We start from the raw sequence: 23,940 nt of genomic DNA on the forward strand, positions 1-23,940 counted from the left end.
CTATACTACCTCTAAATGATATAGGATGCCATCTACACCAATATACGGTCACACTGCTTGTCTTGTGTGCTTCACACACTATATCCTGAAAGTGTGCCTGCACCCCAAGGGTGTACTGCTGGTTAAGTGTGCTGCTGGTTAAGTGTGCTATGACCACCTCAGTTTTAACAGCTAGTGTAGGTTTGCATCTAATTACAGTAAAGCAAAATACATCTCAGCTCTAGAGAATAGAATAGCTAATCAGACCAAAATATGATTGCTCTATAGAGGTATATACCTAGCTAGCTCAATCTTCACTGAATCAGTACAGAAACCGCTAAGCGAGACTAGCCCCTTCCCCGAAAATAAATGAAAGCAGAGTGCCATCCGGCATAGTCAATAGACAATAGGTATACGGCAGTGCAAAAACCTTCTGCTTGATATTATATGCAAAGCAGGTTAGCTATAGCCTATACTCAGATGGTACGATTTTCCGTACCATACGCGTATGGTTGTACCGTACGCGTATACGTATATGGTATGTACCATACGCGTATGGTACAAAATACGCATATGGTATAGAACAGACACATTACTTGCTGGCATGGTAGAGTTAAGCCTACACATTACATAGTGCATGTTGCTACATAGCTAATTATAATTGGACTAAGCTTTCATACCTGAGCTTAATGTTGTGGGCTGCTGGCACAAGATACCAGTGCAGGAATATTCAAAAGCATACAAATTCTTTGTAACCAAAACCTTAAGATTTCAGAGACTCCAGCCAGCTGTGTTGTGACTTGATCCACAGCCACATACAATCAAGACATGTGCCTATGGTTATGGAGCCATAGCAGGGATTATTAGTCTTCTCTGTATTCTTCTTGCCAGTATGTCTCTGACTCCCTATACTGACAAAGGCTTTCAGTAGCCTTCACAGCTGAAGTCCCATATGAGTGGGATAACAAATTAAACTACATAGCAAATATCACTACTCGTATCACTAAAAGCAGGGGTCCCACATGTGTAGCTAAACTTTTCATTTGCTGCATGAATGTTGGCTAGTCTATATCGAGGTCTATACTATATCTAGAATATAGAGATTGAGATGTGTTAATTATAATTACTGCATGATGATTTTCAAGAATGTGAATATTGACGAGACGTGCTAGCTACTCCTGATTTAGCTAAAGAGCTCACTAAAGAGATGTAGCTGTTAGCTATTGGAGTTTTATCTTGGCTATTATCATAATAGCCAAGATAAAACTCCAATAGCTAACAGCTACATCTCTTTATGTCAGGAGCAATATGAATCCGTACATGCACCATGCTCACTCTTTTCACAAGTGTGAATTCAGTATGTAGACTCACCTAACAAAGATCCGAGTCAGGGTCACTAACTAGCTTGTCTAACGAGTTCGTCAAGTAGCTAAAGGCGTTGCGAAGAAGAAACAACCTCGGGAACAATTGGCTATATCTCTGGCAATATACGTAGACTGCAAGAACCCAATAATCGCACAGCACACGTGGACGAACAGGCCTAGGTGCAAGACAGCCGCAAGAATACGTGTTAACAAGTAAGAGCTTGAGTAAAATATCCAAACGTTTACTGAAATTTACTAACAAGAAGATTAAGATTTGATTGTGGTAGTCTCAGATTCAAAGATTTCAGCGAGATTTTAAAGATTGTAAAAGATTGTCACGAAGATTAGGAAGATTTTAAAGATTCCATGGATTTTAATGGATTTTGCAGATTTCACAGAGATTCAGAGATTTGAGAAGATTCTTGTAGATTGCATGGAAATTCCGAGATTTGAATCTCGGATAAGTTAGATTTAAAGCGTGGCGGACCCCTCGGGCAAAGTAAACTCATGCCCCAATGGCATGCGGACATTTTCTGCCCCGCGGAAGTGATTATGTAACGACCGCGACGTCAGGTGTTACCACTCTATCTCTAATAATCGTGAGAGACTCTACTGTACAAACCGAGGTACAAACACATGTTTTATCATGGTAGCTATGCGCTATAATCGCCTTTTTACAATTTAACTTTTACAACACAAATACATGTATAGTTATACTCACCAATTGTGTCTCAGTGGCACTAAATCTCTTCTACACGAAAAGACAAGCAATGAGACAACAGCCTCTCAAAGATCACAGCCTATTCTGGTGCGCTTATTTAGTAGTAATATAAATTTCAACGGCGTTTATTTACAACAGGACATGATTACATGCACCTCTATTGTCTCTGTACATACTTGCCATTTCTCATTTCATTTCACAAGAGCTCTTATTGATATGGGCAGGGCGTGTCTTCTTAGCTTGAATTAGTCAATGCTTGAAGTAGATCGAGATACTCTAGAACAGTCACGTTTCTACAAGTGTTGTATTTTTATATTGTAAAGTCTGTAGCTAAGTAGCTAGTAATTTAAACTATGCAATCCAGTGTTAGGCAGAAGTTGTAAATATGCTGTAATATTGATTGCTGTGTTGCAGCTGTTTTGTGACTGCTCTATTAGAGTATCTTGATGCAGTACAAGATGAAAGGCAAAGTGTTTCTAAGGGTTTACTAGTTAAAATGGGTGTAAGTTGACTGCAGTTGCATGCCACTAAAGTTACAGTCATATTTTAATATTCTATCACTGTAACCTGGGTTTTCTGTCAAAACCATGGAAATTCACCTATTGTTTTCAACAGTGTATGCTTATTAATAACAGCTTGTAGCTGTAAAAAAAGTACGCGTCCAAGTAAAGCAGAGTTAGCTAACTGTGACAAAAAGTAATGATATCATAATGCAGCCATGTGCGAGGTGTGCAAGCTGTAAAATTAATATTAGTTAATCAGATAATGCAATATTATTGTTAAAGTGTTAATGAGAACTATGTGATGCTGCTAGTTTTTAAGTGTGTGAGCATCTTCATAAATGCCACACAAATTTGATTCTCAATAAAGCAATGTGTATAGATTCTCTGATAGCAATAAATAGTTTGAGTTTGGTCGCCTTTCCTTTGTTCATAGCATTGCTGTACACAGGAAAGGTGGCAAACTATTTATTGCTATCAGGGAATCTATACACATTGCTTTATTGAGAATCAAATTTGTGTGGCATTTATGAAGATGCTCACACACTTAAAAACTAGCAGCATCACATAGTTCTCATTAACACTTTAACAATAATATTGTATTATCCGATTAGCTAATATTAATTTTACAACTTGCACACCTCGCACATGGCCGCATTATGATATCATTACTATTTGTCACAGTTAACTCTGCTTTACTTGGACGCACACTTTTTTTACAGCTACAAGCTGTTTTTGGATGGGGTATGTTATACATAGTAGTGTAAATGGTATCTATATACAGGTGCAACCATGGTGTATAACAGATGCGCTACACATGTGTATCCTTGGTGTATATCATAATAATACATCAGTTATACATCTATGTATTTCAAATGTTTTGCATGGTGTAAGGGTGGTGGCCCTTCTACTAGTTCTAGCAGTAGTAACGCAGTGGTTAGCATATTGGCCTAACACACCAGTCCAGGATTCAAACCCCGGGTAGATTTTGTGGATTTTTTCGTTTTAGTAACCTCTTTTGTCTACATTTTTACTGTCGGTGGCTTATTGAACTGACTTTCGGTTCAGTATCCACTGCCTCAGAATCAGAATAAGTGCCGCAAGCATGCATGGCGCATGCTTGATGATGTCTGCATGCGATCGTTAAGACCAACATAGCTAGCTAGCTATATAGAGACGAATAAACCACTTTAAATATCATTCTCGCCGGTTACAAGTATACTGTAGCTGGCTAGTTGAATACACTACAAGGCCAAATATCATCATTGCTAGCTGTATAGCTAACTATAGCTATGGACGAGTCGTTTGGTTTTGGTGATTCTGCAGAAGGTGAATCAAGCTATTACAACTTTCTGGGAGTTAATCAAAATGCCAGTGACGGGGAGCTTCGAAAAGCATTTCTTGCCAAGGCTCGTGTCTTGCACCCAGACAAGAATGACGGTGACCCAAAAGCTGAAGAAGCAATGAAATATCTAAATAAGGCTCGTGAAGTTCTGTTTGATTCAGGAAAAAGGATTCGGTACGACGAACGCCTTGCCGATGAAGATCCTACGGGAACAGCAACTGAAGACCTAATGTGAGTCACGCCTGAGTGGTCCGCTAAGTTTAGCTATCGACTATAGTATCCTTTTTAAAAATAATGCAGATGGTTTTTTAAAGGCAAATCCAAGTCAGTTAGCTAATAAGTGCACGCTGATAGCTAGCCCCGGGTAGATTTTGTGGATTTTTTCGTTTTAGTAACCCCTTTTGTCTACATTTTTACTGTCGGTGGCTTATTGAACTGACTTTCGGTTTAGTATCCACTGCCTCTCAGAATCAGAATAAGTGCATAGCTACTTAGCTACGGCCTACTCACCGATGATAGATTACTGAGGATTTTCTGTCTGTTCGAACATTGCGTATTGCATAGCTATACTGCTATATTATCCATGGAGCACGTAGTACACATACATTGTTCGAACGGACTGAAAATCCTCAGTAATTTCCGTTTAATTGCGTGTCACATGCAGCATGCGCACATTGCATGAGATTGAAAATACTTTGTTTCACTGAACAAGTTGCTAATTAACATCGGGGACTAGTCTGTAAAGGTAGCTCCGTGAAGGATTGCAATTACAGCAGATTGCATTTCCGTTTAAAAATCGTGTCACGCATGTGCTGCGTTAATACACACGGTTGTGAATACAATCCTTCACGGAACTATACCTTTACAGAGTGGAAATATTAGTCCTCAACGTCAGCAACTTGTTCCGTGATACATTCTGCTGTACAGTAGTGGTAGTGTACATAACATGAATCTATAGCAATCGTATGGATTCTGCAAGCGCACGTGTAGCTACAGCTACGCCTGCATGCCGTTATGTTACAAACGAATGACGTACGTAAGTGGATATAGCTACCCAGCTCTTGATCTATCATGCATGCATGCATGATAACAGTAGGATCTGCAAGAATCTCACATGTTAGCATAGGCCTATTTTTACATTGGAATACAATAGCTATAAAAGTAGCTAATTACGAATTGAATAAATCAGTAAATATTTTTGAGAGCTTAAAATTGTTGTATCAAATAAATTTATATTCATGCTTTCATGTATGGAATTTAATTGTGTTATGTGCAGCATGATAGAGAACTGCATGTTGTTTTGCTGCACTTTGAACTTGTGTGATTTCATCTAAAATTATTGCTACTACTGTAACAACTTGTAGCCTTAAGACATCAAAGAGGTATGGCTGTTGCCACTTCCTTACCAAGAATTGAGTTATGTAATCCTTTCAATGTTATACATATAGAAAATTTTCTATGAACTACATACTTGTGTTGCTAGATAGCCCCCAGATATCACATTAAAGTATTGTGGCTTCTGTTTTTTCATTCCAGGAATTCAATAACATATTATGATATTAGCTTTATATGTAAACTGAAACAAAAACTTTGACTTATGTATCATTAGATACTTCCCTTTTAAGAATTTATGGAGATACTGTAGCTATTCTGTGGATGATTTCTCTACATGCAGTATGCGAAGTTGTAAGTATCATAATGCCCTGTGTACAATTCAAATTGAATCTTTGAAACAAGAATAACTGCCCATAAATAATGTGCATCTTGTCATACATGCTGTACTTACTCATTAAGGATATAACTGCAAAGCAAGCTATATAGCTTTCAAGCTCTGAAATGTATAATAAAATGCACATTGTATTTTATTATATACGATCTGTTTGTTTTATTATCTTGCAGAACCTTACCTGCAGGGCCCCGGTTGTCTGCTTCAATCATAACAATACATTTGTGGGAACAGGAGGTTAATACTATGGAATTCTGTAATTTGACTAGAGATCTTCAAGAAAAGTTGCACCAATTAACATCAAAGTATTCATTACCATGCAAGCCTACACCACCTTGTGTTCCACAAATGCCTATTCAGAAGTCTCCTTTGCAGAGATTATTAGGAGAAAGTGACAGGCCACAAGCATCAAAGCAAAGAACACTGGCACAATATTGTTTTAGCAAAAACCCAGTAAGTCAAACAAGGCCAAGGTTGAATTTAAGGTGGGTTGATGTAGCACACAAAAGTTCTGTTGAAAGCAAGTTCCTAAATGGTGATGCACACTATGTTCTTGAGACTTTAACAGAGTTGGTGAACAAACTGCACAAAACTGAAAGTACAAAGAAGATGAGGTTGAGAGATGGTAAAGTTGCCATTATTGATATTTCATGTGCATCAGTAGGTGACCTGCAATTTCTTATGCAGCTGTTTTATGGGTGCACATTAGAAGAGGCAAAAGAATATTCTCCTAGGAGCATGTTTTTGATTATCTCAGCCTTTATTCCGGCTGTAAAAGTTCAGCCACCAAAACGGGTTATCAATAATAATGGCATATGTATATCATGTAGTAAGGTAAGCTCAGCCCATTGCCTTACTTGCGGAAAAGCAATGTGCTCTTACTGCATCATAAAGAGACGTATTTATCAATTTAACATGCCTTTGTTGCAGAGTACATGTAAATCTTGCAATGAATGTCTAAAGAAGCAAGATGCAAAACTATGGGAAGAGAAAAGCTTAGAACTAATAAGAGCTGGAGACTCACATTCACTAGTTGCTTCACATGGTTGTATGGCTATGGCTTTAAGTTGTGGCATGAATGGTATTGAACTGTTACATTCTGCTGCAGGTACATTTTCCCAACAAGGATATCATAAGACATCTATAAAATTCCTAACTAGCACTTTGCAAACCTGTACAGATTCAGAATCTGTTAAAACGTACATGTCCATTGCTTCTGATTTTGAGAGTCTCTCAGAGCAGCCACAATCAGAGTACTTTGATAAGTTAGCCTATCTGATGGCTGCTAAAAATGTCTATGAATCTGTAAAAAGCATTACAGATGTCAACCCTTCTTTACCTGCCCCTACTTTGGATAGGAATATGGAAACACTGGAGAAGAAGGTACATGCGTTGTATACTGGTGAGAAAGAAAGACAAGCTATAGAAATTGTCCAGGAACTACACGCTGCTTGGGTCACTCAAGACTTTAGCAAAATGGCTAGCATGCTGGATAAAAAATTTGATAATGAGCTTGGTTCCCATTTTGATGAATATACAATGATAGGATTAGAAAGATTTTTGTCAACAAAAGACATTAAGGTAATGGCCGCTAAAGACAAGGCAGCAATAATTTTCTTCCAAGGTAAACTAAAGCTCCTCAAAGGTGAGCAGACAGGCTTGGTTGATATAGAGCAGGCAATTTGGAAGGGTTATCATTCAGAATGGATGCCTCAAGCCTCAATTAATATTTTGAAAACCAGGCTACAGTGTGACTTGCAAAGCACTACACCTCATAAAAAGTTACGATCAATCTGGAAAGACCTAAATGCGGATGATTTGCTGTCAGAAAATAGTAAATGTTTGTCTTCTTTGAGTCTAAAGACAGGTGTTGAACTTGTACCTCCAAGCACTCGCCACTGGCCAGAATTTTTTGTTGATGGTATTAACTCCAAGGCAACCTACAAATATGAACAAGCAGCAATAAGGATGTTTCAGGAAGGCCAGTGGACAGCTAATGATGTTGCTTTGGCTTACCTTGACTATCTACGCATCCCTGAACATCCTGCTGAAGTGTGCACTTCTTTTCTGTTAGCAGGACTCTGGTTTTTTAAAGAATTGGAAGCTATCAATGAAAAAAGAAGTATGCCCCCTAAAAAGATCTATTCTATTAAATGCTCAATAGTAGAAAGTATCGAACTTGCATTTCGTGCTGCACAGGAACATTTCCACCTTGGAATGCAGTTGTACATCTCTCGGTTAGGTCTTCACATCATTCTGGGTGCTAGAAATCATGCACAGTCATACTTTACAACAGCAGATAGCAATCTGCTTTCACAGCTATTGAAGAAGGTGATTCAAGCATCTCGGTTTTGCCCATTTTGGAATGCACCAGTGGTAATGGCATGTGAAGCACCTTTGCTGTATATCATGACTAGAGAGCTGCACAGCAAATTTGTTCTATGTCTTGAACCTATAGAAAGCATGCCTTTTACAGAGCCAGAGCTGAAATATCAGTTGTATGAAAACAATTTGTGTCATTTGTGCCACCTGGAAGAGCCAAATGTAGCACATGTTCAAGCAATGGAAACAATGCTATCTGCAAAGGGTTGGTGCATGGAAGATGTGTCATCTCTTATGACATCTCCATTATCACCACGTTCAAAAGATGGATGGCTAATCCAGCAGTCCAAATTGGGCGTTCCCATGGAATATGCTTCACTGGAAGGATTTGTATTGGATGTGGAAAAACCATCACTGGAATTAATTGCTGTCAAGGCAGATGAAACCCATGTGGGATTAATTTCACAAAATGATGTATGGGAATTTCTCCACTTGCCAGCTGGTGAATTGTGGTTTAGCCTTGATCCACCTGATGAAGATAGCAGGTTTCATCCATTCCAAGCATTAGTTTATCATCCAAAGGAGCTTCAAGGAAGCACAATTCTCCACACTATGTTTGAAGCAGATTATCTTCTGAAGTCCTTCAGTATGGGCACAGAAGTATCTTCAATTCCACCATTTAAGCAGCGTCCTTGTAGTGAAGGACTTTTGGCTAATCTACCAGAAAATCTTAGAAAAGTTTTAATGCCAATTTCTGAACGTGGAGAATCGAGGTCTAGCATGCAGAGGTTTTGGATACAATCTGATGAGCTAATTTATGACAGAAGTGAAAAGGATGGGAAACTGACAATTAAAATGAAAAATCCAAATGTTGTAATACGTACTCATCCCTTGATGACAGATATTGAAGGCAAGCTTACAGATACAGCAGAAGGAATGGACCAAAATAGTTCAGAATTTAAGTATGCTACAGATTTGAGCACTCACTATGAAGAAATTGGTAAATATTTTCCTATTTTTGCAAGGCTGAGAGAAATCTTTAAGCTCATATTTTTGCATAATGTCATTCAAAATATATTGAAAGATCTACAAGATAAAGCTGGTGGCAATGTATCCATTCCTAGATGTGCCGTAGAAGAAATCCAGCAAAAACAGAGACAAGATAAAGTGAAAAGAGTTGATAAAATGCTAGCAGTTTTAAAAAGTCAGTATGATTCTTACAATTCTGCAAGGCACTCCCAAGAGTGTGAGGTAAAGGCACAGATTATTGCCCATTTATTAGGAATGTGTCAAAATTATGGACGTCATGAGAAAGTGGAGACAAAAGTTGGGAGATGGTTAGATGATCAGTACCAGGCTCATGAAGACTTAGTCAATTACATTTGCAAATGTAGAGAAAATGCAGCTACTCGTGAACTTCAAGACATTGCTTGTCAGATGGACTATAAATCAGACATTAGTGAACAAATGGAAGAATGTAGACAGAAGGTATCTGAACAAATTTCAAAAATTAAATGTGAATACCTGCAATTCGTCATTAAAATCCGATCTGAAGTAGTTGATGATCAACTCCAGATTGCAAGAAAGGTTGCTGACCAGTGTAAGGGGGACTATGAAACAATAGAAAAGTTAGTACAGAAATGGCTTGATTCTTGCTCAAGGCCAGGTGAACTGATCAGCTACATATGTGAACAGCTACCCAGCATAACAAGCGATGACATTAAAAAAAGAAATATTGAAGAGTGTAAAATACAACATATTAAGCTATCTAGTTTTGTCAACAACCTAAAGGGAGCTGATACTTGGCCCAGAGCTAAATCAACTTGTAATTGGGTCCCAGCTGCAATGGTACAAAGAGAAAGAAATGTTGGATATTCCATGTGTTACGGTGGCATAGTAATTGAGCTTAAACCAATTAAAGGAAATGTTACCACAAATCCCAAAAGTACTCATGTTCCAGTAACTGCATCATCTAATAGAAGCCGTGAAACTTATTATAAGCATAATCAGCCATCTGGTACCTCAAAAACTTCAAAAACTAAACCAGCTGTACCACCTAAGAGCAAACTGGTAGATAAAATCCAGAAACATTTAAAGGACAAGAAGTCATCACAGGCCAAAAATGTAGGAGAAAATAATCAAAATGTCAAGCATCCTGATAAACCAAAAAGACCAAAACAAGTACAGGGCAATGCTGCAACCAAAGCTCAGGCACTTTTATTAGTTTCTATCAATGAATATGTGCATCGTGAAAATGACAATTTTGAAGGTATGATAGTAGCTGGTTTCATGAGTGTTGCCACTCTATATGTATGTATGTGTGGTACATGTAACAACAGTAGAATAATTATGTTGAACCCCTTCAATACCTTACTTTGGAGAGGTTGTTTGGCATGTATCTTGTTACAGAGTGCACTAGTTTAGATAGTTAGCTACCTGCAGTGTAGTGTATGTTTGCAGAACTTTCTTAGACCATGGCTAACTAAAGCTTATACCATACTAAACCTCAACTTGGCATGTCATTTCATTAATTCATATAGGTGGAAGTCAAATGTTACCCACAGTATACATGCACATGAAAAGCAAGTTTTGCCCCTTTTAATAATAGCATGCCACTAAAGTTCAATACAATTATGTCCAAAGGTCAGTTTTATTTAGCAGAGCTAAAAGTACTGAGCATACAGCTACATGTATAATGCTGAAACTGCCAAGCAGTGTGAATACTATGATGATTTATCGCTAAGTACGTATGTGCTTGGCAGTCATACACACACACCAACTCATTTGGGTGTTTAGCGTGTACATTCAATGTGAGGCCAGTTAGAAGAGATGAAATCTAAAGGTATTATCACACAGTCCTCAGACCCCCTGTTGTGATCACATACCATGTCAAAGTTGAACCCTTTTGAGAAATAATGCTGGTTTGATTGATAATAATCACCTGGGTGATGTCATGTATCACAGGAATTAGTGTTGTGAACATATTCACAACTTTATTTTATTCATGACTAAGCACTTTAAAACCACCATTATTAGTATTTCAGCTTTCTGTGCAGAAGAACGCACCCGCAATCAAAGCCCTCTGCATGATTGTGCTTATGTTTGGCCTCTTGGTGTTATTTTTAAGCAAGTTATCTGTGATCAAAATTAGCCTGGTCTAATATAAATGCACTCATGAAGCAAGCATGTAGGTCCGCTTACTTGCAAGCAAGTGGAAAGCACAGTATATACAGTAAAACATGGGCATTAACTTCATGCCCAATGTTGCTGCATACATATACTACTAGAATTTGCACTGTTTAAAGTTTCTTAGTTTACTAGAGTGGTATGTCTCCAGTATATGGAACAGTTAATAATTTACTCTTTCAGTAACTTTTCAGTACATTACCACCATCATTTCAGTTAATAATAATTATTACTCTTTTAGTATATAGCTTTTTACTGAGAGTTTAAAACTTAGCAAAACAACATGTTCCATATACTAAAGGTTGCTGATGTTTTACTATCAGTATAACTGGGTACAACTAAAGTAAAGAATTAGTAAACTAAGAACCTTTAAGCAGTGTTGACAGAGCTGCATAGTGTGCTTTTATACCAAAAGCCATACACACACGTACTGAACACATTACTGACCACAGCATGCTATACACTGCCTATAATTGAAGCAGTATTATATTACTAGCTATTATGGTTATTGTACTGAATACTGTATATACATACAACTTAATAGTTGGCTTGATATTATACAGTAGAACCTCAGTTATCTGGACCCCACTTATCCAGATTCTCGGATAACCAAACTATGGGAATGACTGCTCTATTAGAGTAGTGACTGTTCTATTAGGGTAAATTAAAACACTGACGTTTTCAAAATATTTCTTTATGCTATATATTTTAAAGTTATTTATACACAGTTTCAGAGTTATGGACTTTTCAGACTTATGGACCACCCCTGGTCCCAAGGGGTTCGAATAACTGAGGTTCCATTGTAGTTTGTTTAGTACTGTGAAAAATCAAACACCACCATTTATAAAAACTGAACAAATCAGTGTAATATTATGGGAAATAGAGAACTTGGAAAAACAAAAGAAACAAGAGTCAAACAAGCCAGCATGTTATACTGCTCTAGGACTACAATGGAGCATGTCAAACGCTTTAAGGCCAAACCACACACACACACACACACACACACACACACACACATACACACACACACACACACACACACACACACACACAAACACACACACACACACACACACACACACACAAACCTCTCTCTTTCTCTTTGGACTCAATGGAAATGGTAGAGACTATGGGAAAACATACACTGTAGTTTTCTTAAATCAGGAACAGATAAGTAGCTACTAAGAAAGTTTGTGTGTAGCTACGTACCATGAAATTTATACCATTCAAGTTTATCCAAATATTTACCATGAAGCCACCCACCTTCAATGGAAAATTTCATTGGCTGGCCGATGAGTGGGTTTCTGTATTTCCTATGTTGTAGTTTTTAAATTAGTTTATTTAATGTTCATGCATATAAGGTGCATACTGTACATTTAATAACATTTTCTTCTTTACCTATGTAGCATTAGTAGAGGCTGCTGTAAAGAGTCTCCCATGTGATCACGAGCTAATTGTAACTGGAAAATGGCCTTCACATAACCAGAAGCAACATGAATCCTCTGATGATGGTGATCTACTGAAATCGTCTGCTGATGATGATGATGATTTACAGAGATATAAAATGGAAGCAGAACCTCGCGGAATTGGTATTATTATTAATAACAAAGAGTTTCAAGATAACACTAGACACGGTACTGATGTAGATGCAGCTGCTTTAGTAAGATTATTTACTTACTTGGGGTTCATGACTAAATGTTATAAGGACCTTACTGCTGCCAACATGAGAGAAAGACTTGCAGAAGTCGCTGATTGGGACCATAAATGCTATGATTGCCTTCTAGTTGCTGTCCTTACACACGGAGGCCGTAGAAGTATTAATGTGAAAACTTCTGTAAGCCCTGAGGTACTCTTTGGCATTGACAGTAAGTTTATGCGAGAGTCAGAGCTTAAAGAGTTGTTTCTCGGCAAGACTAATCATTCCTTGAATGGCAAGCCAAAAGTATTTTTTATCCAAGCTTGTAGAGGTAGTTTAAGGGATTCCGGAGTAGAAGTAATTGATGGAATTGAAACTGACTCAGGTTTGTTGTATATACTTGCATTGTATATTGCTTATTACATTTAATAGTTATACCAGTGATTTTGCTGGTAATACACCCAAAGCCCAAGGATGCAGATGTATATATCAACAAAATTGTGATAAATATCACTCAGGGCACACTCACCTGATACATAGGTGAAAGAAATACAGAGCAATCACCCTACTGAATATTTCTACTGTGAAAAGAAAATATCATACAGTACAATAGTACTGTATTGTTGTACTATATACTAGTATATTAAAAATTATAAATTTAAAAATGAAGTAGGGTTTCAAGCTATAAAAAGTAGTGAAACAAGAGATGAAAAATGGTAGCTATTACAGCATAGCTCAGTGTTAAATCCCTATACTTTGGCATGGTATAACAATTATTTTGTGTACAATGCCAAATAGGGATTTCCCACTGAGCTATGCTGTAAAGCTACCATTGTTCATCTCTTGTTTCACTACTTTTTCTAGCTTGAAACCCTACTTCATTTTTAAATTTATAATTTTTAATATACTAGTTTTTTTGTTAAAGCATACAGCTAGCTATAAACATGTGACTGTTTTATTAGGGTTACTACTGTATTAGAGTATCTCTAGTCAGCCTGCGAAGATGTGTTTGCCCCAAAAAGGGGTGTGGTCACCGTGGTTTCGATCGATTATTAGACTAGAGTATCTTGAATCAGCCTACCAACTTGAGGGTGTGCGGTCACAACAGCTAGCGTAAAAGGGGCGTGGTCATTATCGATAGATCGATAATACGTAGAATTAAGAATGGGCGTGACCTTATTACCTTATGGTACCTCCCGGCGTAAAGTGAGTCGGGGGCCGTACAGTAGCGTAGTCTAAGTGCCTTAAATAATTTCGTGGCGTCTATTATGCTGCTTAAAGAAAGTGTTGAGATGGAAAATTAACGCCTTGGTATGGTTTCGTTGGATGAAGACGAAGACTAGCAGCCTGATTGAAAAAAAAATTGAAGATAAAAGAAAAGACAAGGCGCACATTCGTCGGAACCCCAAAAGGCACATCCCACCGGTAAGTTTGTTGTTGTGGCGTAAAATGGTGACCGTGTGCTGCTTCGTTTGGGCTCTAGGCTTGAGACTGTGGTCAGTGAATGAGTGAGACGAAATTTCGAGTTTTGACGATTTAAAAAAAATCTATATCCGGCCGCCAGTAAGCGGAGGGCACCTCCAAACTGATTTTGGTACGCTTAATGTCATAATGACACTAACTTCAGACCCCCCCTCCTTATACGTCACACTATGAAAACAATGCATTGGCACAAAACGTTAGCTATATTTTTACATAGTCTACAAACAGTATAGCTGTTTAAACACGTCACTTTCTCTGTTTTTTGTTTTTTTTTTATTATACTGGACAGCCAGTAATTACTGATGTGTCCAGGGGGACCAGTAGTCTCGTGTCCAGACCGCTTTTTTTCTTTTTGTGTGGGGGCGGAGGCTTTTTTTCTCCGCCCCCACACAATAAGAAAAAAAAGCGGTCTGGGCACGAGACTAGGGGACCAGCCCCAAGAAAAAATCAAATACACACGTACATGATTAACTAACTACTTACATACATGCAATTACATTAACTACAAATAAATCGACTGATTCCAACTCAAGTAAATGGTGGGGTAAATGATTCCATTCATCAATTGTTCTTGGGAAATAACTAAATTTGTACGGATTAGTGTTTATAAATGGTATTGAGAAGTGTAAATGATGATAAGATCTAGTTGATTGCACTAAAGTTTCTTGATTATAACGATGATGCGGGATTTTTAATCCTGATGTCTGTTCTATAGCTGTTTACAATACAACCGCTTTAATAATTAATAACGTCATGGGCTAAACCTCCCTCCCTCCCTCCCCCTTAACGTCATTATGACGTTAAGCGTACCAAAATCAGTTTGGAGATGCCCCCTAAGTGTTTTCTTGTTTTTAACGCTACATTTGATGTTAGATGGCCTAATATTATTCCGTAAAGGTGATTTTCGTCGCGTAAGAAGTTTCTAAGCTGGTTTTAAAGGCGGTATTTTTGGCCGTGCGCGTCACTTTTGATGCAAACCCTGTACTACCGTAGTCTCGCGTGGCCAGACCGCTTTTTTCTCTCTGTCATTGGGTAGGGAGAAAAAAGGGTCTGGAACAGTTCGAATCCCACACTCATCTTGGCACTCCCTGGATAAGGGTGTTAACCAAAGAAACGTGATGTGTTTTCAAATAGTAGCCGCTTGCGTCAATCAATTACAAGCGCGTATTTATAAAGTAGAGAATGCCTCATTTACTCCCTTAATTTTTACTACTACTGGTGGAATGGGTGATGCTGCTACTCAGTTTTATAAGAGATTGGCCAACCTTTTGAGTGCAAAGCACAGTCTTTCCTATGGAATAGTGATGGGATGGCTGAGATGTAAGTTGAGCTTCTCTTTGTTGAGGTCTGCAATTATGTGCATTCGCGGTGCCAGGTCCAGTTTGCGCTGTCCCATTGCTGAGGCACTGATTGCTGTGCAGGTCGCTGAGGCCCATATGTAAGATAATTTATTATGTACTGTTTTATCTTATGTCATTAATTTGTAAAAAAAAAATAAAAAAAAAAAAAAAAAAAAAAATCAGCATCTAAAGCTGCCTTTGAGGCGATAATAGATTGAATCGATTGTTAGTTGTTTAGGTAAGTTAAGTCTTTGTTTATTGTTGTGCCGTGGCATTCTTGTTACAATGGAGTTTAAGCGCATGGGTTGCATACTTATGACGTAGCCTTGTGACGTGTCAAGACGATTGTGGGATTCGAACTGTTCCAGACCCTTTTTTCTCCCTACACAATGACAAAGAGAAAAAAGCGGTCTGGCCATGCGAGACTAGTACTACCGTACTGTTTGATTAAGGGGGCATCTCCAAACTGATTTTGGTACGCTTAATGTCATAATGACACTAACTTCAGACTCCCCCCTCCTCCTTAGCGTCACACTATGAAAACAATGTATTGGCAATAGAAACACAAAACGTTATATTCTTTATATGAAAACATAGTCTACAAACAGTATAGCTGCTTAATCACATCACTTTCTCTGTTCTTAGCTGTTTACACTATAATTGCTTTAATAAAAATTAATAACGTCATGGGCTGAACCCCCCCTCCCCCCTTAACGTCATTATGACGTTAAGCGTACCAAATTCAGTTTGGAGATGCCCCCTAAGGATCATGAAATTTTGGGCTTGTCTGGCTACTCTTATTTTTCTTCATAACAGCTTGGCAGTATAGGTTAGGCATAACCAACCCATGTCTTCAGACACTAACAAAAAACTGTGTGCTGACTATCTGCTGACTGATGCCTACAGCCAAGCATAACTTAACAATGGATAAGGCTATGGACTAGCTTGCCAGACTATTCACTGTTCAACATTGTTTTCGTTCCAAAATGTACATTTTTTCAACCACAATATGTGCAATTGAAAAATCATGGACTTACCTATGCCTCCTTTGTATCCTAGCTCTTTTTACAGACAATGCAACTAGTTGATTTGCACGATGTGACTTGTGGCTGTGCTATTATGCTTATACCTGTATATATTTTCCTTAGTGATTGCAAAAAATGCATTTTGTTTTGTTCTTCAGTTGTATAACTGTGTAACAGGCAGAACTTAGTTCAAGGTGAAGCACAATGTTGATAATTGTTAAGACATTCTTTCTTTTGATGTACATGTGGTATGTATGGCTTTATTAGTTATAAAAGGTAACAAACTTTAGATTTATAGGGATCAAAGAAGAAGTAGTGAAACCAATAGCAAAAAATGCTGAAGTAAGAGATGGTGCCTATACATGTAGACATACTAATGGACATTTTAATTCCTAATTCAGTCACAATCATCATGCAGTATGATAATACTGTCATACAGTACTTACAGTACGTTAGTACTGTATAGTAGGGACCACAAAGGAGTAGGCATGGCCCACAAAATAAGTTCATCCAAAAAACATCCTCAATTTTCCCAGACGACGATGAGGCAGTATTGGTTAGGTAAAACTAAGCCCAAACAAGCTTTCAGATCGACCCAAAACACCTTCAAAAGTTGCTAGCTGTTATTGAGTTAAGCTTGTCAGAAGGCATCAGTCAGTTACTCAGTCAGTAGAAAATTCTATTAAATACATATATTTTTTTAAATTCCGTAAGGCTATGAGCTTGATTTTTTCACTGCTCAACGTCGCTTCAGCCCAAGAGGTGCTTTTGGGCATACTGCAGTATGTCAATGCATTCTTTATGGGCTTACCAGTGTCCTCCTTTGTGTCCCATTCATCTTTGCTGACAGCAAAAAGTGTCAATTTGGCAGTAGCATGTGATGGCTTCCCTTTATAAATCGTCCACATTTTTCATAGTGGCTACTTTGATTGCAGAGGTGCTTTTCAAATAGTTCTTGATTCGTACTGCTGTGTAACGGGTTGAACATAGCCAACAACAAAGCATAATGGATACTTCACTTTTTAAATGATAACTGATATAACTGGAGCACACGGCACCATTTCTTTCAGTATGTGTGGATTGCATAGGTGCGTTTCGAACAGTAAAATGCTGTATAAAAGGTTGAACATAGCTGACAATGAAGCGTAATGGATACTTCACTTTTCAGATGATAATAGCTGGGGTGCGCAGTGCTATTTCATGAGGTATGTGTGGGTTCACCGGTCACAATAATTTACAAAAAAAAGTTAACAAACAAATACACAAAAAATTGGAATTTTCAACTAGAGTAGGGGCCATATCACATCAATAAAAAGTACTAAAACAAGTGCTATATTCCTACCATGCATTTCTATATCTTGAGCACAGTAGGGATATAATACTTCTTATTGTTTTACTGTGTGTGATTTAATATCGTGCACTACTCCAGCTTGTTTCAGTACTTTTTATCAATCCTTACTCTAGTTGAATACTCATGTACTTGTAATTATATAGACTGGAGTATAGGGATTAAATCTCATTAATATATTTATAGGTATAGCCAACCTCTCTTGCTTCACTACTTTTTTGCTGTTCCCTTGTTCACTTTATCACTATAATGCAGCTTTAAAATTTCTAGCATTTCCTTCCACTTGTATTATAAGAATTTCAAATATTTATAAAATGCCAAAAATTAAGTTTCTATTTTACTTTATATAGTACACTAAAGTGTTTCTTATAAGACTGTACTTCACAATAAGTGTGAAGTAGGAAATGCAAACAAAAGGCACAAAATAAAGTAGTTGAATCTACAACTAAGTGAATTTTCATCCATAATTAGCCACTCAACCAGATTATATAATAATTATGTAATGATTGATTTAAATTAATGTGTACCAAATATGGGATAAGATTCAACTTCTTGTTTCTGTGCATTTTAATGTGATCTTTATTCATGTTGAAGTTCCATTTTTTACATTTGTGTAAGGCCATGACAATTGGTATTTATGTTTGTTGTCTTTCATGTTAGATGCAAGTAATCATTTATGTTTTATAGCTACATTTTATATGCAAAATCTGATGTCCCTGATTGGTAGAGGTATTATACACTTTATTATTAACATGAGGCTATGCTTTATTCAAAGTAGTTTGTGAAGGTTTAGATTATACACATGCCCATAGGGTCCTTATTAATTATTATTTAGGCATTGCTTGAAGAGTTTTATGCAAAAGGAGTAAAGCCTATCAACTAAACTGTATGGCTATAAAGCCAAAGGACATGGAGAAATAGACAGACTTGATCTACTATACAAATTGGATTAAAGTTGTGGAAAGTCAATTCAGATGGCAAAAGCATGTATTTTGGCCACACCACTTACTAAATTGCCATGAAGAAAGAAACTACATAGCAGCACAGCTCGCATACCATACACGGAAGTCTTAATTCACTTCTGTCGGTTTAATAGAAGCTTCTTACTCACATGCAAAGATTTTTCCCAAAACAAAAACCACAGATAGCCTGTGTCTGGCTGTAGAGGTGCACCTGTCTTGCACACCTTTGAAAAGATAGAACTTTGCATAAATAATCATATAATATTTAGGTATTACTGTAGTTATTTTATTTTTTATTAAGGCTTTACAGCACAAGTGCTGAAAGTTTTTAGGACACATAATCCTACAGCCCATGTAAAGTATTACAGTAGCTACTCTTTTGTGCAGTATATACAGTGCTACAGACATCAGTTGTTTGTCCCTTCTAGAGTGTTTTACTGCAGCCTGTGACAGTGAGCATGACAGTGGACCATCTTCCAACAATCAAAAGGAAACAATACCAGAAATGTCAGACTACCTAATATGTTCCGCAACAACTCCTGGCAAAAAGGCATATCGTAAACCTGATCGTGAAGGCTCGTATTTCATTTCTGCTCTAGTTGAAGTATTCATTAAACATGCTCAAAATACAGACATAATGACCATGATGACTATGGTGAATAACAGAGTGGCTAAATGTGTCACAGATAAGGATGGTAATGTAATACACATACAGCAGTCAGCTCTAGATTCTACATTAAAAAAACAGTTATTCTTTAACCCTGGACCATATAAATAGCCTTCTTTTGTTTTTATTGTGTATGTAGAGTGTAATAGGAATAACAATCTTTTGCTTTTTTCTGCAACACACGATTTTTATCTTTTTGCTTTTATAGCTACAGTGTAGCTAATACTATACTGTATGTAATGTTTATTGAAACTATATTTATGTAACTCACCAGCACGCACAATGAAAGGGAAGAGCTATATGCCATATGTGACCGGGCCTGTGATAATAGGGCATGTGGGCACATGATTTTTGCCTACTTTTTCACAATTTCATCACGCATAACTTTTTGTATCATTATGGTATGGAATTGCAATTTTCAGCTCTTAGTGAGCATTTAATTGGCATCATGATGCAAGTTACAGAATGGAAATATACTTTTCCAGTACTGAGATATTACCTGTAGAGTGATGGGGTGTAGTTTGTGCCCACATGCCCTGTTTTCGCAGGCCCGGTCACATATAGCATTTGCACAAAATGAAAGCATTAATTTGCACAAAATGAAGGCAATCTTTACACTGGCCTTGCTACATTTACAGCCCTGAAAGGGATTGGCAGACAGATTTATATACATGATACTACTGGCAGGGAATATCTATAATATTGTTATGTTTGTGAATAGTCATAGCTTAGCCTTAGTTACTGTACAAAGATAATCATGGTAGGTGGGTTGTTGTCTTGTTACGTATGTACATGCACTCACTTAAAGGGCAATTGAAAAAGAGTCAAAATAGAAACCACATGTACAAAACTGGAAAATTAAATTTTCATATCCATGTATGTTGCTAAGTGACTACCTTATTACAAAGACCACCTCTGTACAAAAGTTAAGACAACATTAAGTCCCAGAGATAGCTAAAGCATACCTGGCATACTTCCATCCCTCCTGGAGGAGACTGAGTGTGCATGGTGCTCGACTAGACATTGGGTGGCCTGCAGTTCGAATCCTGGGGTAGAAGGAATTTTTTTCCTTTCTTTGGCCTTTTTCTGTTTCACCTAATTGTTAGCTAGGTTAAGGTTACGGGATACTGAGCGACTATCAAACAAAAATTTTATTATGTAATTAAGGCAGGCTTGGTGTTGTTGTGTTGTGTATCAGCTGATAACAGGCTTAAATTGTTGGGAGAATCATAGCACGCTGACTGGACAGGTACAAGGTACAAGAAAACACAAATAACAGTATAGCAAGACACATCTTGCAAGTAACTTTCATGATAATATCTTACCTTGTGAACAGCAAGGCACATCTTGGAAGTAACTTTCATGATAATATCTTACCTTATGAACAGCAAGACACATCTTGCAAGTAACTTTCATGATAATATCTTACTTTATGAACAGCAAGACACATCTTGCAAGTAACTTTAACGATAATATCTTACCATGTACAGCAAGAAGTGGCTTGCATATTAAAACTAAAAAAGACAATGAAAATAGCTCAAAGCTTATGGAACCTCAGAAAATTTCCACACTCTCTCATAATATTATCATATACAAGTAGGTTTCAATTCTACCTTATGAAATTTTGTAGATCCTTTTATAAGTAGCACATAATTCATAAATGCAGCAGCTAAAGCAACTTTAACAGTAGCAGCAAAAGCATAAGAAACTAAAACAGCAGTAGTGATGTGCGACAATAAGTTTGCAACTATATCAATTAATCATGATAATTGCATCACGATATGATAGTTATCACGATAGTAAATCCAAATGATAAGATGCATAATATAGCACTAATTTTACTTATTTTGTATGAATATAGGTAAAGACACATCCTGTATATCCTTCCTTATTTGGTAACCAAATATATGAAGACACCATGCATTGACAGTGATATTGATGTTTTGTTTTAGTGTTTGGGATCTGCAGTGTGTCTGTATGTGTGTGTGTGTGTGTGTGTGTCGTGTGAGCTAATCAAAGCATTAACAGCTAAACTACTCATACTACAATCATGTAAAACTCTACTTTAGTACACACTTTTTGCTCAAACAGTGTAGAATAAAAAACTTCCAAAAGCTTGAAACTAAAGCACCCCTTTCCGGAGATTTTGTCTAGTCCTTGTTTACTTTCAGCTTATGGATCAGAGGCTGTAATCATCCATTCAAATGCTGAAATTGAAAGGGCTTAAAAACCTTGATATATCTTTGGTGCCTGTAGCTAAGAAACATGGGGTATTGGTATTATTGTGTTATTTTTGTTGATTTTAGGTGGCATTTTACCAAACTTTGTACTGGCATGTACATGCTGGGATTTATATAGTTGATCTAGCTAGATACATGTATGTATGAGCAATGAATCCAAGGAAGACTATTATAAAGAGGAAAAGTATTCCTCTAACACTTGTTAGTGTTGCTAAGAGATGTAAAATAAAGCACATTAAAGCACCTGTTAGAAGTTTCAGCGATCCACCACTTGTTGAAGAGTGTCTCTTTAACACTGATGATTCATCTGACCAAATACTAGATGAAAATAATGAAGGCACATGTTATGATGATCAACCAGATACGGAGCAGCAAACAGCTCACACAAAGAGGAAGCAAAAAGCAGCTGAAAAATGGCAAATCATCCAAAGTGTTGCCTTAAATGGAGTTATTATGAATATGAGTGAACCACTATTGGATTGCACTATATGTGATAAATCTAGAGGCATAGTGAAATGTGACATCTTGTGGGAAGAGTTTAAGGTGATTTGTTGGATTGTTTAGATCTTGTTCCCACCAAACTTCGTTCTAATAGATCAAAGCAACCTTGGATAAATGCTTATATAAGGCGACTATCACATAAGAAACAACGCCTCTATAACTTGGCCAAATTTTTTAATGGTAGGCATAATTGGGAAATCTACCGAACCTTTAAAAGAAACGTTCAAGGAGAATACCGCAAAACATATAATAACTACATTGGAGGGCTAATTGATGAGAAAGGTTCTGTTACAAAGAAACTGTGGTCTTATATAAAGAGCTAAAAAAAGGATCATTGTGGTGTAGCACCTTTGAAAGTGGATGGAGTTGTCTACAGTGACAGTCTAGATAAGGCTAAGATCCTTAATCATTATTTCACCTTGAGCAGTGTTTACACCAATCACAACGGATACACCTACACACCCACCGATGAATGGGCCACCAACACCAGATATTGATCCTATTCGGGTTGACATTAATGGTGTTGTTGAGCTATTAAATTCCTTAGAAACTCACAAAGCTGATGAAATACCAGCACAATTTTTGAAGGAATTTAGTGAACTTCTTGCTCCCTCACTTACTCTTGTTTTCCAAGCATTGTTAAACCAGTGCTCTTTACCATCTGATTGGAAAAGGGCATATATTGTACCCATTTTTAAGAAGGGCAACCGTACTATCCCTAATAACTACAGACCTGTTTCCTTGACTTGCATTTGTTCAAAAATTCTGGAACACATAGTTTATTCACATGTAATTGCTCATTTATCTCACCATAACATTTTATGTGACCAACAACATGGCTTTCGTCGCTTAAGACCATGCGAGTCCCAACTGATGTTAACTGTAAATGAAACCTTGAACAATGGAGAGCAGCCTGATGTAATATTTTTAGATTTTTCAAAAGCATTTGATAAAACTCCCATTACCATCTATTTTACAAGCTCCATCATTATGGCATTCGAGGAGATATACTAGATTGGATAAAGAACTTTATGTTAAGCAGATCTCAGTGTGTAGTAGTTGACAGTCAACAAAGTGACGTGACTGGAGTATCATCTGGGGACAGTCCTCACTCCCCTATTGTTCCTTTGCTTCATTAATGGCCTGAACTACATCCAAGATAAACTTTATGCTGATGGTGTGTACTACGATTCGTTCACAAGATGACTGTCACAGATTACAACAGGATCTTATCACTTTAGAACAATGGGAAGCTGACTGGAAAATGTCGCTCAACTTACAAAAATATGAATTTCTTAGAATCACTAACAAGAAGCACCCACTATTAGCTCAATATACACTGCAAAGTAAAACTACGTATAAATGAGGTAACACATGCTAAGTATCTAGGTGTAACTATTGATAAAAACTTATCCTGGTCAGAACACATTAAACAAAATACTAAAAAGGCCAATAACACCAAATGCTTCTTGCAACGTAACTTGAGCAAGTGCCCTCTCCAAATCAAAAGTAACTGTTACAAAGCTCTGATTAAACCTATCATAGAATATTCAGCCACAGTCTGGTCACCCCACACGCAAAGAAACATTGATGCCA

The 23,940-nt window shown here is 37.3% G+C and overlaps 1 protein-coding gene across 1 annotated transcript; it reads left to right on the plus strand.

Moving 5' to 3' along the window:
• The first annotated feature begins 3,783 nt into the window (after positions 1 to 3,783).
• On the plus strand, positions 3,784 to 19,860 carry LOC136252186 (uncharacterized). Its single transcript, XM_066044576.1, has 4 exons — positions 3,784 to 4,140; positions 5,809 to 10,226; positions 12,550 to 13,164; positions 19,365 to 19,860. The coding sequence occupies exons 1-4, from the start codon at positions 3,857 to 3,859 to the stop codon at positions 19,712 to 19,714; spliced, it is 5,667 nt and encodes a 1,888-aa protein (XP_065900648.1). The 5' UTR covers positions 3,784 to 3,856; the 3' UTR covers positions 19,715 to 19,860.
• The last annotated feature ends 4,080 nt before the right edge of the window (positions 19,861 to 23,940 follow it).

This window comes from Dysidea avara, chromosome 4 (genome assembly GCF_963678975.1).
Source record: "Dysidea avara chromosome 4, odDysAvar1.4, whole genome shotgun sequence".
Classification (NCBI taxonomy): domain Eukaryota; kingdom Metazoa; phylum Porifera; class Demospongiae; order Dictyoceratida; family Dysideidae; genus Dysidea; species Dysidea avara.

Bases quoted from the DNA above. Each gene is read 5' to 3' on its own strand.
- LOC136252186 (XM_066044576.1), top strand. From the start codon at position 3,857: ATGGACGAGTCGTTTGGTTTTGGTGATTCTGCAGAAGGTGAATCAAGC. The intron at 10,227-12,549 runs GTATGATAGTAG...TTACCTATGTAG, and splicing joins TGAAAATGACAATTTTGAAG to CATTAGTAGAGGCTGCTGTA. The intron at 13,165-19,364 runs GTTTGTTGTATA...TGTCCCTTCTAG, and splicing joins TGGAATTGAAACTGACTCAG to AGTGTTTTACTGCAGCCTGT.